Source organism: Salvelinus namaycush, chromosome 2 (assembly GCF_016432855.1).
Source record: "Salvelinus namaycush isolate Seneca chromosome 2, SaNama_1.0, whole genome shotgun sequence".
Lineage (NCBI taxonomy): Eukaryota > Metazoa > Chordata > Actinopteri > Salmoniformes > Salmonidae > Salvelinus > Salvelinus namaycush.
This window is the reverse complement of record NC_052308.1, coordinates 29,890,189-29,907,012: the sequence shown is the minus strand read 5'-3', so window position 1 is coordinate 29,907,012 and position 16,824 is coordinate 29,890,189. Positions and strand designations below refer to the sequence as shown.

At 43.2% G+C, this 16,824-nt stretch overlaps 1 protein-coding gene across 1 annotated transcript; it reads left to right on the top strand.

The window, feature by feature from the left end:
• Positions 1–5,027: 5,027 nt before the first annotated feature.
• LOC120021122 (protein OS-9-like) lies at positions 5,028–16,425 on the top strand. The gene is made up of 11 exons (XM_038964764.1): positions 5,028–5,039; positions 6,921–7,019; positions 7,191–7,389; positions 7,547–7,708; positions 7,859–7,959; positions 8,206–8,331; positions 8,437–8,607; positions 9,128–9,335; positions 11,030–11,191; positions 13,412–13,512; positions 14,992–16,425. Exons 1-11 carry the CDS (start codon positions 5,028–5,030, stop codon positions 15,130–15,132), a joined length of 1,482 nt encoding a protein of 493 aa, XP_038820692.1. The 3' UTR covers positions 15,133–16,425.
• The last annotated feature ends 399 nt before the right edge of the window (positions 16,426–16,824 follow it).

Sequence of the window (16,824 nt, the reverse complement as noted above, 5' to 3'; positions counted from 1 at the left end):
AAAACAGTAAGACTGGTGTTTAATTTTAAGGCCCTAAACAGACTTACCACCAGCCACTAGGGGTCATACATAGACCCTAACATGGCACTAACAGAAATGAAAATTGGCAAGTATAAAACATGCCTAGACCTGGCAAATGGATTCTATGCTGTACCTTTGGCGGAAGAAAGTAAAGCCAGGATGGCCTTTACACCAGACAGGACTCAGTCCTATCAATTCTGCTCTATCCCACATAGATATTTAAATAGCCCAAATATCTTCACAGAAGCCAGGGGGAAAATCCTGGAAGGAGTGGAATGTGAAATATACATAGATGATGCATATATCACTAAACATGACCAAAAGTCAAATAGGAAAAAAGGAAGTGAGCTTCCTAGGATTTACTATAGGGGACTATATCTCAGCAAGTAAATCCTATGTGGCCAAAATCCTAGAATTGGCCAAACCAACCACAGTTAACCAATTGCAAAAGGCATTAGGAAAATTGGGCTACATTAGGAACCATCTCCCAGGTCATAGCAAGGTAGCCAAACACTGCTACCAGGGCATAACCCGGAGAGAGGATCAAAAAGGTCTCAGCCTTAGACAGTTCGGTAAAGAACTATTGGTGTGGACCCCTAAAATGGACAGAGCATAGAACAAAACTTCAAGAAATGGCCTCCATGGCTAAAGAAAATGAACCTAGAGATCCCTCAAAGGGATTATGGATATTATTGGACATAGCGGGAGATGAGCTGGACAGGGACGGGAACCTATTGGTATCCAATGAAGGATCCAGGAGAACCATTAAATGGTTCAGTAAACCTCTTAAAGGGCCAATTCAGAAATATGACACGGATGGAGCAAAAATGGCACTGTTAGAAATATATTGGAATAAAATAATGGCCCTGGCCCACGGTCAGGACATTACCATAAAAGATAACCAACTTAACAAAATGTGGGCACAGAACTTAACCAAAAAAATGATGGAAGTAACCACTACTAGTTGGGACGAATGGCGAAATGTAGTAACCACTAAAGGTGTTCGGTTTGTATCAGACCAAGAAACAGAAGAAGGGCTTCCGTAAACACTAAAAGGCAATTCTCCGAATTAAGGGCAGGAATAAACAACCCAGGTCAGTCCGGCGAACCTGTGAATCATCTGTTGACCGGATGATATAAGAACTCGAGTGATACGACTTGTGTTACTCTTGACGGGGGACCCGGTAAGATCTACTCAAAATCCCCATACCGCGACAACTCATAGGACTTCATGTTACACAATACATGTATGTTTTGTTCGGTGAAGTTCATATTTATATCAAAAAATCTCAGTATACATTGGCGGGTTATGTTCAGTAGTTCCAAAAACATCCGGTGATTTTGCAGAGAGACACATCAATTTCCAGAAACACTCATAATAAACGTTGATCAAAAAGCAAGTGTTATACATGGAATTTTAGATCCACTTCTCCTTAATGCAACCGCTGTCAGATTTCAAAAAAGCTTTACGGAAAAAGCAAACCATGCAATAATCTGAGGTCGGCGCTCAGAGCCCAATCAAGACAAAAATATATCCGCCATATTGTGCAGTCAACAGAAGTCAGAAATAACATTATAAATATTCACTTACCTTTGATCTTCATCAGAATGCACTCCCAGGAATCCCAGTTCCACAATAAATGTTTGATTTGTTCGGTAATGTCCATCATTTATGTCCAAATAGCTACTTTTATTAGCGCGTTTGGTAAACAAATCCAAAGTCACAAAGCGCATTCACTAAAAGCAGACGAAATGTCAAAGTTCCGTTAGTCAGTAACATCTCAAACGATGTATTGAATCAATCTTTAGGATGTTTTTAACATAAATCTTCAATAATGTTCCAACCGGAGAATTCCTTTGTCTTCAGAAGTGCGATGGAACAGAGCTCGCTCTCACATGAACGTGCATGGTCAGCGCATGTTCAGGTCATGGTAGACCTTACTCAATCCCCTCTCATTCGGCCCCACTTCACAGTAGAAGCATCAGACAAGGTTCTAAAGACTGTTGACATCTAGTGGAAGCCTTAGGAATTGCAAAATGACCCATATCCCACTGTGTATTCGATAGGCGATGAGTTGAAAAACTACAAACCTCAGATTTCCCACTTCCTGGTTGGATTTCTTCTCAGGTTTTTGCCTGCCATATGAGGTCTGTTATACTCACAGACATCATTCAAACAGTTTTAGAAACTTCAAAGTGTTTTCTATCCAAATATAATAATACTATGCATATATTAGCAACTGGGACGGAGGAGCAGGCAGTTTACTCTGGGCACCTCTGGGCACCTTTTCATCCAAGCTACTCAATACTGCCCCGCAGCCATAAGAAGTTAAGTGATAGTTGAGTTCACAACATTGGGATAAAAATTCTCGTGACAACTTGGTCCTTCGAGCCGGATCTCAATACCTGCCTCTGTCGTCCCAAGGAACTGCTGAAAACCGTGCACGGGCGGATCCAGGATCCGTAAGACAAAGACCTGACCTCTGAATTGAGGGTTTATTTCAGGCCAGTGGTGAACTGGTACACGACAGAGGTGGTGACGAGATCCAACCTACATTCTTTTCCCAGTCTACAAGAAGCTCAGTAAATCTTTATTCACGAATTTGGGGAATTGACGCTTGGGCTACATTCAGAAATATATTTCATTGTTTTTGTGTAGTTTAAGTGTTGATTTAATTCCCACTGGGTATTCTTACCTGGTGACCTATTTTTAGAATTTTGTGTAGAGATCCCTGATAAAGGTAGTATTCTAGGCAATTGGAAAATAGGAATTGGGTGTAGAGCCACCTAGGCAGCAGGAGAAGGGGGTCTAGCATACTAAGATCTAATAGTCAATTGATCTGGAGTATATTAGCAGAAAGGTGAGAGTCAGATCTACGCACATCTAGTTCTGATCATCCAACGAAGAAGGGAAACCTAATATAGCGGAGTGAGATACGAGATATTAACGTCAAAAGAACAAGCAACAACAGAAAAACTTTGGTTGTAAAGTCGTCTCAAATAAAACTGAAGGACCTCGGCGTTACTCTGGACCCTGATCTCTCTTTTGACGAACATATCAAGACTGTTCAAGGACAGCTTTTTTCCATCTACGTAACATTGCAAAAAGCAGAAATTTTCTGTCCAAAAATGACGCAGAAAAATGTATCCATGCTTTTGTTACTTCTAGGTTAGACTACTGCAATGCTCTACTTTCCGGCTACCCGGATAAAGTACTAAATAAACTTCAGTTAGTGCTAAATACGGCTGCTAGAATCCTGACTAGAACCAAAACATTTGATCATATTACTCCAGCGCTAGCCTCCCTACACTGGCTTCCTGTTAAGGCAAGGGCTGATTTCAAGGTTTTACTGTTAACCTACAAAGCGTTACATGGGCTTGCTTCTACCTATCTTTCCGAGTTGGTCCTGCCGTACATACCTACACGTACGCTACGGTCACAAGACGCAGGCCTCCTAATTGTGAAGGTGAACGGAAAGGCTCTGGAGCAACGAACCACCCTTGCTGTCTCTGCCTGGCTGGTTCCCCTCTCTCCACTGGGATTCTCTGCCTCTAACCCTATTACAGGGTCTGAGTCACTGCTTACTGGTGCTCTTTCATGCCGTCCCTAGGAGGGGTGCGTCACTTGAGTGGGTTGAGTCACTGACGTGATCTTCCTGTCTGGGTTGGCACCCCCCCTTGGGTTGTGCTGTGGCGGAGCTATACGGGGCTATACTCGGCCTTGTCTCAGGATGGTAAGTTGGTGGTTGAAGATATCCCTCTAGTGGTGTGGGGGCTGTGCTTTGGCAAAGTGGGTGGGGTTATATCCTTTCTGTTTGGCCCTGTCCGGGGGTATCATCGGATGGGGCCACAGTGTCTCCTGACCCCTCCTGTCTCAGCCTCCAGTATTTATGCTGCAGTAGTTTGTGTCGGGGGGCTAGGGTCAGTTTGTTATATCTGGAGTACTTCTCCTGTCTTATCCGGTGTCCTGTGTGAATTTAAGTATGCTCTCTCTAATTCTCTCCTTCTCTCTTTCTTTCTCTCTCTCGGAGGACCTGAGCCCTAGGACCATGCGTCAGAACTACCTGGCATGATGACTCCTTGCTGTTCCCAGTCCACCTGGCCTTGCTGCTGCTCCAGTTTCAACTGTTCTGCCTGCGGCTATGGAACCCTGACCTGTTCACCGGACGTGCTACCTGTCCCAGACCTGCTGTTTTCAACTCTCTAGAGACCGCAGGAGCGGTAGAGATACTCTTAATGATCGGCTATGAAAAGCCAACTGACATTTACTCCTGACGTGCTGACTTGCTGCACCCTCGACAACTACTGTGATTGTTATTATTTGACCATGCTGGTCATTTATGAACATTTGAACATCTTGGCCATGTTCTGTTATAATCTCCACCCGGCACAGCCAGAAGAGGACTGGCCACCCTTCATAGCCTGGTTCGTCACTAGGTTTCTTCCTAGGTCTCCCTTTCTAGGGAGTTTTTCCTAGCCACCGTGCTTCTACACCTGCATTGCTTGCTGTTTGGGGTTTTAGGCTGGGTTTCTGTACAGCACTTTGAGATATCAGCTGATGTACGAAGGGCTATATAAATAAATTTGATTTGATTTGAAAAATAGGCTGCTGACTAGGGATTTACGACCCCTTGAAAATAGCTTATAGTTGTATACGGTGAGACCTAATGTCCGATCGAAAGACAACTCTATAGATAAAGTTTCAGGAAAGGAAAAACACAGAGGTTAAGAGATAGCAAAATACACCTAGAGTGTGAGCACATACATAGGGAGTAGTGAGATAAGAGATCAGAGTTTAAAAAGACACACACATAGATTGTGCAGGAGAGCAACTATAGTAATTGGACAACGGTAAAAAGCGTGAGTTCGTGAGTTCGAGCATAAGCTTAGTAACTACAAGGTTTACTAACAATGGGTAGTAAATCCTCAAAGGAGGTCCCGGAATTAACAGGAGATTAAAAATATATGCAGGGAAAAGATAAGTGGAACACCTATTTTGGCCCGAAATGGAGGAGGAAGTATGAATTTGATTGACATTTCAATATAGAAAAACTGGAAACCCAAATTAAACAAATAAATAGGGTTTGTGGGGACAAGGTAGAAGAGCAACGGACAGAAGGGCTCGACCCCGCTCGTATTTGGCTGGTTGAAGCTAGAAACAGAGCGGAGGGGGCCCAGAAAAAGGGAGCTAGTAAGGAAGAAGAATTAGGTAGCCAGGAGCAGATAGAGAGGACTCCCACGTATCCCACAGAGACATCACCTAAACCATAATTATATCCCTCCCTGGCAGACCAGGGGGAGAGGGAAAATCCAGATGACGAGGTGGTGGTAATGAAACGGAGGCAGCCGTATCAGGTGCCGCCCGTCACGTTACCCCCTCCCCCATATGCTGGTCCTCAGGGAGCTGAGGGAGGAAGAGAGAGAGGAGGACAGGATTTAGCAAACTTATTGAAAAAGTGGATAGAGGTGGAGAAAGTCAAGGAAAGTGGATTGAAACAATCAGAAGAAAGGGGGAGATAGATGCTTTAACTGTAACAAACCGGGTCATTTTGCTAGAGATTGTGAGGCACCGTGTAAACACTGCACTAAAGTAGGCCACAATCACCAAGACTGTAAAAAGAGCAAACAGGTTGAGTCAGAGCATCTGACCGTAACTATCGGGGTAATTCTAGACAAACATAAAGGAGGCCTTAAGGGGAAGGGACCTAAGAGAGAAGGGAAAAATGGACAGGATCAGATGATACAAAATGTTTCAATTGCAATGAGAGAGGACATTTCGCCCGGGAGTGTAAGGCTCCCTGCAAACATTGTGACAGAGTAGGACCCAACCACCGAAATTGTAATTCAACTAAGGGGAAGGTCAGGCGCGACAATCGGGAGAGAAGGAGAGAGGCAGGGACAACGAGAGCGAGATTAATGAGAATCCTCGCTGGGGAAACACTTGGACCTTTAGATTAGGGCTATTTTCTGGGAATTGTCTCGGTGCCGGAGTTTACGACTACAGAGAATTATAGTCGTAAATTATAATAATAGGGTTATTTGCGCCTCCATCTTTTCAATAGTGCTGTTGGTCCAGGGGTTCTTGCCTACAACGCGGGAGACTCGGGTTCGTATCTCAGCCTATGCACCGATAGACTAAAAATCATTATGATTGTAATTCAACTATTTATAGGTTTTGCCTGGAAACAGTGTTAGTGTTTGGGAGCAACGTTTCAATAGCTTGTATAGCTGAATAGCTGAACGTTTCAATAGCTTGTTTTTTTTGCATTGTTGTTTTTTCTTTTTCTCATGAGTTCATTTTCTGGGGGTGGGAAATGGAATCAATTTTATTTGTTCTCTTTTCCGGTCGTTGACTCCTCGTCTGTCCGCTCATCCACTGTCCCCTCATCACCGGTCAAAATCTCATCAAGAGTCTTCAGCTCCTCTGATATCTGCTCCACTTTACGTTTCGTGTCCGCTGAACATGAGAGCGGAGGGTCCCCGTTTTTTGGGGGGACCTTGTCGGGGATCTGTCGACGTGCCCTTGAGCAGGGCGTTGACCTGGATGCTTCTGTGTGTCGCTCCGAATGGGAGTCTGTTGGATGACTGGTGTGGTGTAATTGTTGAGCAGCTTCACTACAAGTATATTGTATGTTTTGGATATTCAATAAAAAAATATATTTAAAAAATCCATAATAATGCCCATGATTTTGGAATGAGATGTTCGACGAGCAGGTGTCCACATACTTTTGATCATGTAGTGTAAGAGCTGGCAAATACCATCTTCAGTAAAAAATTATCTCTTTCTCTTTTGAAATTACAGCCTGCCGCACTGCATCAATACCAACGAGTGTGTGTATACCAGTGTAATACACACACTAATAAAGCTCATTTTCTCTATCCTTCCCTCTCCCTCCCAGGCCTCCAAGCAGCACAGGTTGAAGCGCTACCACAGTCAGAGCTACGTCAACGGCTCCAAATGTGACCTGAATGGGAGCCCCAGGGAGACTGAAGTCAGGGTGAGAGACTGTGAGATGGTTTCTTAAGATTGCAATAACAACCTGAACAACCTATGTTTTGTATTAAATAAATATTGAATAAATATGTAAAACTGCAAACACATTAGATATGACTGGTGTGACTCCTTGACAATCTGTGACCCCTGATCTTCTGTGCTCTGTGTTTTTCAGTTTGTGTGTGAGGGGTCGGGTGACTACGTGGCCCGTGTGGACGAGCCCCAGTCCTGTCGCTACGTGTTGACGGTCCACACCACCCGCACCTGCCAGCACCCCTTCCTGTGTCCGCCCTCCACCGCCAAGCCCCAGGGCATTGTGTGCCAGTCGGCCCTCAGCACCAAGCAGTACATGGACTATGTCAAGGCCCAAGTCTGTAAGTTATCAGGCAGGATCGAGGTCTTTGGGAGGCTGCTTACTCTTCATGTATTGTGATATGAAGCCTGGCTAAATATTTTATTTCACAAGCCCTGAGGAATAATGTAACCTTGCTTCTCTCTGTCGCTCTCTGTCTCTATCGCTCTCATGTTCAGCGGACACAAAACGTAAAGTGGAGCAGATCTCAGAGGAGCTGAAGACTCTTGATGAGATTTTGACCGGTGATGAGGGGACAGATGGCACAGCGGATGAGCGGACAGACGAGGAGTCAGCGACACCAACCGAAGTCCCAGATGTCCTGGGGTCAGACACAAAAGGTTCAATGCCCATTTGTTTCATCAAAGTACTTATTTTTTCTGGTGTGTGTTGGTCTGATAGTAGACACCACAGCTTGCTTGCAGGATTTTACAATGAAAGCATCATATTAGGAAATAATCCTTCCTCTCTATTAATTTCTGTTGGACCAGATGCAGGTGTCACCTCTGAACATCCAGAGGATTCTGATTTCTGGGAGGGAGTGACAAATCCAGGGGGCACCACAGCAACTGACACCACTTCAGAGCATCAGGTACACACAGTCAGTGATCATAATATCTTTCAACTTTAGTCTTCCACAGGATGGTGCCAACAGCTTTCTGTTTTGACAGGCTGGAGAGGATGCCTTTGATAATCAGCTCACAGATAATGAGGTCACAGAGGATGGTAATGTATTATATTGGCATTTAAAAACACTACTCACTACAATATCACATCTGATGCTTTCAAGTGTCATCCTTTTAGTTAATATCTATCAGGTGTTTTTGATTCCTTGCAGCTTTTGGAGATGAAAAAATTCAACTTCAAGGTCATCACAGACCCTGCAGACCTGATGAAATTTGTGCAGCATCTAAAAGAGAGCAACAGAAAGGTTAGTGCCACCTTTATGCCAGGCTATGGAAAAGTTACCTCTTTCCCATAGCCGTGGATTCATAATGCCGTGCCATTTTTGTGTATTTAAATTTCAATATGGTTATTTGACTTCCCTTTCAGAAAGCACAAAATGAAGCCAAAAGAAGCACTGAGGAAGGAAAAAGAGAGACGTGGAGCCGAGGATGAAGAAGAGCGTCTCCTGCTGCAGGAGTTTGATGAAGAGATAGCTGGCCTCTCGGTGCCCTCTGCCAACATCGAGGAGATGAAAAAGGAAATGCAAAAGGAGTTTGACAACATCATAGACGAGGTGCGAACAGACACTAGAGATGCCAGATAAGTGTACAGGCTGTAAATGGTTCTATGTAGTAGAACAAGTTATTGTCTGGAAGGATTTGTTTAAAGTTATTGAGAGTGCTCAGTCACATTATGGGCCAAACATGTGAGATAGATGGACATCTAAATTAACAGTATTATGTTGTCTCCTTTTCACCTCATTTAACACCTGATTTCCTTAACAAAAGGCACAGCTCAATAGGTGGTCCAGGTAGGCCTTTCCTATTTTGTTCTCCATTGCTCCTCAAGCAAGGGGGGAGGCCGGTTGACATCACGACTCACTGTCAAACCAATTCCTTGAATGCCCATATTTTTTTACCTTTTAGTGTGTACTTTACTGTATTTATTCTTTGGGATATCACTTTTCAGGAGGAAAAGTTCATAAAATGACTAGGGGATGTCTTTAATATTTTACATTATTTCAGTCATATTTACTTGACAGGCTCAATGGTGCTGTCTTACTTTGACTTTATGGGCTTCTCTCTATGTTCTAGGCTCAGCAGGAGCTGGACACAGAGGGTCTGAAGGGGGAGTTTGACCGCACTCAGGCCACCCAGACTCTTGAGACAACTCTGGACAAGCTGCTGGACCGCTTAGAGGACAAAGAGGCCGGGGACACACAGGGAGAGCACCTGACAGAGGGAGGCCAGCAAGCTAACAACCCAGCCAGGGGCAGCCCCAGCCTGGCCCCGCAACAGCCAGGTAACTGGGCTCTCCGCCAAAGGCTCCAATCACTGGGCCTGGGTCTATGTGTTCATAGTTCAAACATCTACATTCTGTGTATATTAATTTCTTGTTCAATCCCATATTCAGTACCTTTGGAGATTTGAGGTTCAATGCTCAAGGGAGATTAAAACCGCCGTAGGCTATATCAGCATACTGACAGTCCTATATGAAGAGAAAATGCATTATAGAATAGCTTCAATATGCTGGATTCATGTAGTTAGATTTTATTTGCCACTGTCACTGCTGGCATACAGTACTAGTCCAAACTTTGAACACACCTACTCATTCAAGTGTTTTTCTTTATTTTTACTATTTTCTACATTGTAGAATTATAGTGAAGACATCAAAACTATGAAATAACACATATGGAATCATATAGTAACCAAAAAAGTGTTAAACAAATCTAAATTTATTTTAGATTCTTCAAAGTAGCCACCCTTTACCTTGATGACAGCTTTGCTGTGTTGGGTCATTGTCCTGTTGAAAAACAAATGATTGTCCTGCTAAGTGCAATCCAGATGGGATGGCGTATCGCTGCAGAATGCTGTGGTAGCAATGGTGGTTAAGTTTGCCTTGAATTCTAAATAAATCACAGACAGTGTCACCAGCAAAACACCATCACACCTCCATGCTTTATGGTGGCAACTACACATGTGGAAATCATACGTTAACCTACTCTGCGTCTTACAAAGACACGGCAGTTGGAACAAAACATCTCAAATTTGGACTCATCAGACCAAAGGACAGATTTCCACCGGTCTAATGTCCATTGCTCGTGTTTCTTGCCCTAGGCAAGTTTCTTCTTATTGGTTTCCATTAATAGTGGTTTCTTTGCAGCGATTCGACCATGATGGCCTTATTCACGCAGTTTCCTATGTCTGTTACTTGAACTCTGTGAAGCATTTATTTGGGCTGCAATTTCTGAGGCTGGTAACTCTAATGAACTTATCCTCTGCAGCAGAGGTAACTCTGGGTCTTTTGTTTCCTGTGGCGGTCCTCATGAGAGCCAGTTTCATCATAGCTCTTGATGTTTTTTGCGACTGCACTTGAAGAAACTTTAAAAGTTCTTGAAATTTTCCAGATTGACTGACCGTCATGTCTTAAAGTAATGGACTGTCGTTTCTCTTTGCTTATTTGAGCTGTTTTAGCCATAATATGGACTTTGTATTTTACCAAATAGTGCTATCTTCTGTATACATCCCCTACCTTGTCACAACACAACTGATTGTCTCAAACACATTTAGAACTAAAGAAATTCCACAAATTAGGCACACCTGTTAATTGAAATGGACTCCAGGTGACTACATCATGAAGCTGGTTGAGTGAATGTGAAGAGTGTGCAAAGCTGTCAGGGCAAAGTGTGGCTTAACACTTTTTTGGTTACTACATGATTCCATATGTGTTATTTCATAGTTTTGATGTAGTCACTATTATTTAACAATGTAGAAAATAGTAAAAAATAAAGAAAAACCCTTGAATGAGTAGGTGTGCCCAAACTTTTGACTGACACTGTACATTTTAAGTTATGACATTGTAGAAAAAAAGCCCTTTTCAATTACAAGTCAGTAAGACACTTCTATAAGAGATCCCTTCTACATCCTGCTTCCCTACGTATACTTGTTGGGAGGTGACCTCTGTTTGTCCCTCTTGTCTCGTCACCCCAAACCAAGCGACTGACGACCTTGTTAAAATCAGAGTTACTAAGTATAAGACGAGCGGCAGCCCTGATGGGGAGGTCGAAGTTCAGGAGATGGGCGAAGGCGACCTCCAGTGGCAGCATATTAAGGACATGGTTAAAGAACAGCTAGAGAAGGCAGGACTGAAGGCCGAAGGTAGGAAGGGGAGTGCCCAAAAAACACATGGCCTATCTCTCTCTTTTCCGCCTGCTTTCTTTAGCGTATGATCATGCAAATCTCCTCTCATCTAATTTTGGTCGGGTTCCAAAAATAGAATGGCAAAACAGAGCTACGCATCACATGATCATCTCTTATCTATTGAAATTCACTTTTAAAATTCCCTTCCACAGATCACTATTGGGGTGTTGCAAAGATAGTGTGAACATGTTATCTGAGGAAGCTTCTGGGTGTGCTTGCGATAATTACATTTCACAATAGGATGAGGCCTCACAGCATGAAAGATTTATGTAAAAGTGGTGTACAGTTGTGGCCAAAAGTTTTGAAAATGACACAAATATTAATTTTCACAAAGTCTGCTGCCTCAGTTTGTGTGATGGCAATTTGCATATACTAATATGTTATGAAGAGTGATCAGATTAATTGCAAAGTCCCTCTTTGCCATGCAAATGAACTGAATCCCAAAAAACATTTCCACTGCATTTCAGCCCTGCCACAAAAGGACCAGCTGATATCATGTCAGTGATTCTCTCGTTAACACAGGTGTTGACGAGGACAAAGCTGAAGATCACTCTGTCATGCTGATTGAGTTCGAATAACAGACTGGAAGCTTCAAAAGGACGGTGGTGCTTGGAATCGTTGTTCTTCCTCTGTCAACCATGGTTACCTGCAAGGAAATACGTGCCGTCATCATTGCTTAGCACAAAAAGGGCTTCACAGGCAGGATATTGCTGCCAGTAAGATTGCACCTAAATCAACCATTTATTGGATCATCAAGAACTTCAAGGAGAGCGGTTCAATTGTTGTGAAGAAGGCTTCAGTGCGTGTAAAAAAGTCCAGCAAGCGCCAGGACTGTCTCCTAAAGGTGATTCAGCTGCGGGATCGAGGCACCACCAGTACAGCGATTGCTCAGGAATGGCAGCAGGCAGGTGTGAGTGCATCTGCACGCACAGTGAGGTGAAGACTTTTGGAGGATGGCCTGGTGTCAAGAAGGGTAGCAAAGAAGCCACTTCTCTCCAGGAAAAACATCAGGGACAGACTGATATTCTGCAAAAGGTACAGGGATTGGACTGCTGAGGACTGGGGTAAAGTAATTTTCTCTGATGAATCCCCTTTCCGATTGTTTGTAGCATCCGGAAAAAAGCTTGTCCGGAGAAGACAAGGTGAGCGCTACCATCAGTCCTGTATCCTGCCAACAGTAAAGCATCCTGAGACCATTCATGTGTGGGGTTGCTTCTCAGCCAAGGGAGTGGGCTCACTCAGAATTTTGCCTAAGAACACAGCCATGAATAAAGAATGGTACCAACACATCCTCCGAGAGCTTCTTCTCCCAACCATCCAGGAACAGTTTGGTGACGAACAATGCCTCTTCCAGCATGATGGAGCACCTTGCCATAAGGCAAAAGTGATAACTAAGTGGCTCAGGGAACAAAACATCGAAATTTTGGGTCCACGGCCAGGAAATTCCCCAGACCTTAATCCCATTGAGAACTTGTGGTCAATCCTCAAAGAGGCGGGTGGACAAACAAAACCCCACAAATTCTGACAAACTCCAAGCATTGATTATGCATGAATGGGCTGCCATCAGTCAGGATATGGCCCAGAAGTTAATTGACAGCATGCCAGGGCGGATTGCAGAGGTCTTGGAAAAAGCAGGGTCAACACTGCAAATATTGACTCTTTGTATCAACTTCATGTAATTGTCAATAAAAGCCTTTGACACTTATGAAATTCTTGTAATTATACTTCAGTATTCCATAGTAACATCTGACAAAAATATCTTAAGACACTGAAGCAGCAAACTTTTTGGAAATTAATATTTGTGTCATTCTCAAAACTTTTGGCCACAACTGTAGATGCAACAGTGCCACTGTCTCATCCATTTTCATAATCACCCTTTATTGTGCTTTCCATGTGCAGTTTCTGTTTTCTGTTCTTATTTCTTAAGTGTTTGCTTACTGTATGTGGTATTGTGATCGAATCTTTCCAGTGGGGTTTCTGGCTGATTTTCAAGACCATATGTGTGCACAGTTGCACATTTCAAGCTGCCCATGTGTAATGTATGTTTGTTGTATATTTATACTGTATGTGTATGCTAGGTTAGGCGATGTGGTATCTTTTGCCTGTTTGTATGTATTTGCTTTGTTTGATGTAAGTGAAACAGCTATAAGTATTGTAACTTTATTGTATTTTTTTAAGGTAAAATTGAGGTGAAGATTTTAACACTAAGGACAGCTGAGGATCAGTGGCTGACTGAAGAAGATACTAAGTCATTCAGAGAGCTGCTCATCAACCTCTTGGTAATCACAATGACAAGTATCATAATCCTTTTCAATACACTACAGATGGGTTGTCTTATTTTTACTGTATAAAAAGTGTTTTTGATACATATACAAAAGTATTTGGCCACCCCTTTAAAATTAGTGGATTCGACTAGTTCAGCCACACCCGTTGCTGACAGGTGTACAAAATTTAGCACACAGCCATGCAATCTCCATAGACAAACATTGGCAGTAGAATGGCCTTACTAAAGAGCTCAGTGACTTTCAATGTGGCACCGTCATAGGATGCCACCTTTCCAACAAGTCTGTTCGTCACATTTCTGCCCTGCTAGAGCTGCACCGGTCAACTATATGTGCTGTTATTGTGAAGTGGAAACACCTCGGAGCAACAATGGCTCAGCCGCAAAGTGGTAGGCCACACAAGCTCACAGAATGGGACCGCTGACGCGTGTAGCGCGTTAAAATTGCCGTCCTCGATTGCAACACTCACTACCGAATTCCAAACTGACTTTGGAAGCAACGTCAGCACAAGAACTGTTCGTCTGGAGCATCATAAAATGGATTTCCATGGCCGAGCAGCCGCAAACAAGCATAAGATCACCATGCACAATGCCAAGTGTCAGCTGGAGTGGTGTAAAGCTCACCGCCATTGGACTCTGGAGCAGTGGAAACACGTTCTCTGGAGTGATGAATCACGATTCACCATCTGGCAGTGCGACAGACCAATCTGGGTTTGGCGGATCCCAGTAGAACACTACCTGCCCCAATGCATAGTGCCAACTGTAAAGTTTGGTGGTGGAGGAATAATGGTCTGGGGTTGTTTTTCATGGTTTGGGCTAGGACCCTTAGTTCTAGTGAAGGGCAATCTTAACCCTCCAGCATACAATGACATTCAAGACTATTCTGTCCTTCCAACTTTGTGGCAACTGTTTGGGGAAGGCCCTTTCCTGTATCAGCATGACAATGCCACCATGCACAAAGCGAGGTCCATACAGAAATGGTTTGTTGAGATTGGTGTGGGAGAACTTGACTGGCCTACAGAGTCCTGACCTCAACCCCATCGAACACCTTTGGGATGAATTGGAACCCCAACTCTGAGCCAGGCCTAATCGCCAAACATTAGTGCCCGACCTCACTAATGCTATTGTGGCTGAATGGAAGCAAGTCCCCGCACCAATGTTCCAACATCTAGTGGAAAAGCCTTCCCAGAAGAGTGGGGGCTGTTATAGCAGCAAAGGGGGGACCAACTTCATATTAATGCCCATGATTTTGAAATGAGATGTTCGATGAGCAGGGGTCCACATACTTTTGATCATGTAGTGAATATGTTGAAAGATATCTGTAAGGACATTTTCTCCATTAATTGGGTTCAAAGAGTGCTATCTAAACCAAGATAAGCAATTGAAAGAGTTAAGCAGTTCAACATTTTGGAAGAAGTCTAAGTAATATGAGTAAATGTGTGAGCTATTATTTTGATCTTCCCTTGATGTCTCTCAGACAGGGGGAACAGATGAAGTTTACAAGGAGCAAAAGAGACATCAGGAGTTGGAAAACAACTACAGACTTGTATGGGGAGAGAGACCAGAAGAGGCCCAGTACACCAGTACTGCACCGGACTCAGACGATGTGGAGTTATGAGCTCTGGGGAGACGTTTACTCGCATCGTGGGAACCAAGCACCTGTGGAGGCTAGGAGCGGGAGTGTCCCTCACCCCTGTCAGAACTCTGAACTCACTGCTAAGTCTCAGCTGCCCCTTGGGCCCCACTGGAAGCACCAGTGTCCACAATTACACCTGTTCCCACACATAGAAATGTGTTGTCCCTATCAGGCACCCTTATGTGCCTTGCACAAACCAATCCAAATGTCTCAGCTGTGGTGGTGTAATGGTGTCAGGTTTTGTTTTCTCTCCTCAATGTGATGGCTGAAAAGGGGCATTATTTCAATGTCTGTTGCTATGTTGGGTTGAGAGGAGGGTGGGAAAAACACCATGGACTTGGCAATTTGCACCTGTGAAAATGTATCTAAGGCTTGGACTGAATGGGGTTTAACTTGACATTTCTACAGAAGTATGATGCCCTCTCCTTGTGTATCCACACAGCAGTTCTTATAACTATGCCACTGTGTTTTTATCTGCTGCTCTACAGTGTGAGGAAATGATCTCCGGGAGTGATGCAATGGAGGAATTCACCTGGTATTTACACTTGGCGTCACAAAATGATACAGTATGTTTGCAAAAGGAGGATTCTGTTCACCAGTTATCTTTTATTGTTTAGAAATTCTACATTTATTTTAAAAGAATGCAGATTCGGAAACCTGAAAAAGAGTGAGAACCACATGCTGTTGTGGTTTAGAGGTTGAACCACAGTTTGAATATTTAAATGAGATCCAGTGTAATTTAGTGAAGCTTATACAACTCTTTAATTTTTCATTGTAGAATTGACACGCTTGATGAAACATTCCTCATATTCCATATACATTTTGTAGCGCTTTAAAAGTTGAGAAATGGTTCTGGAAAGTTGTACATTTTGTCAACTGTCATGAATGTTCAAAACTGTTATTTTATGTTTAAGATTTTTTTGGTTTGATGCCATGTACAGCAAACCCAAAAATACTTAACCTATTTTCATTTGAGAAGTTATTTCTCAGAAATAGTGATTGGAGCTCAGCTGTTCCTGTCAACAAAATGTTTTTGTTTTTTTGGCGCAAAGGTTTCCTCAGTGATAAATACATGCCATTTAGCCAACAATTTTATCCAAAGTGACAGTCAGGCGTGGATACATTTTACATATAGGTAGTCCCGGTGATCAAACCCACAACCCTGGTGTTACAAGCGCCATGCTCAAACAACTGAGCTAGAAAAGGCTTAACGTGTAACGGCTGTCCTCCTCCTCTTCAGAAGAAGAGGAGGAGTAGGGATTGGACCAAAGCGCAGCGTGGAATGTAGACATAATTAAGTTTATTAAAGTAAAGACGAAAACCGAAAACACTTCAACAAACTACAAAATAACAAACGAATCGTAGACAGACCTGAACCATGTGAACTTACATATAACACGAAGAACGCACAAACAGGTACAGACTACAACAAACGAACAAACCGAAACAGTCCCGTGTGGTGCAACATACACAGACACAGAAGACAATCACCCACCAACAAACAGTGTGAACAGCCTACCTTTATATGGTTCTCAATCAGAGGAAACGTCAAACACCTGTCCCTGATTGAGAACCATATAAGGCTAATTACACCTGACCTAAACATAAAAACACAAAACATAGAATGCCCACCCCAACTCACGCCCTGACCAACTAAACACATACAAAAATAAC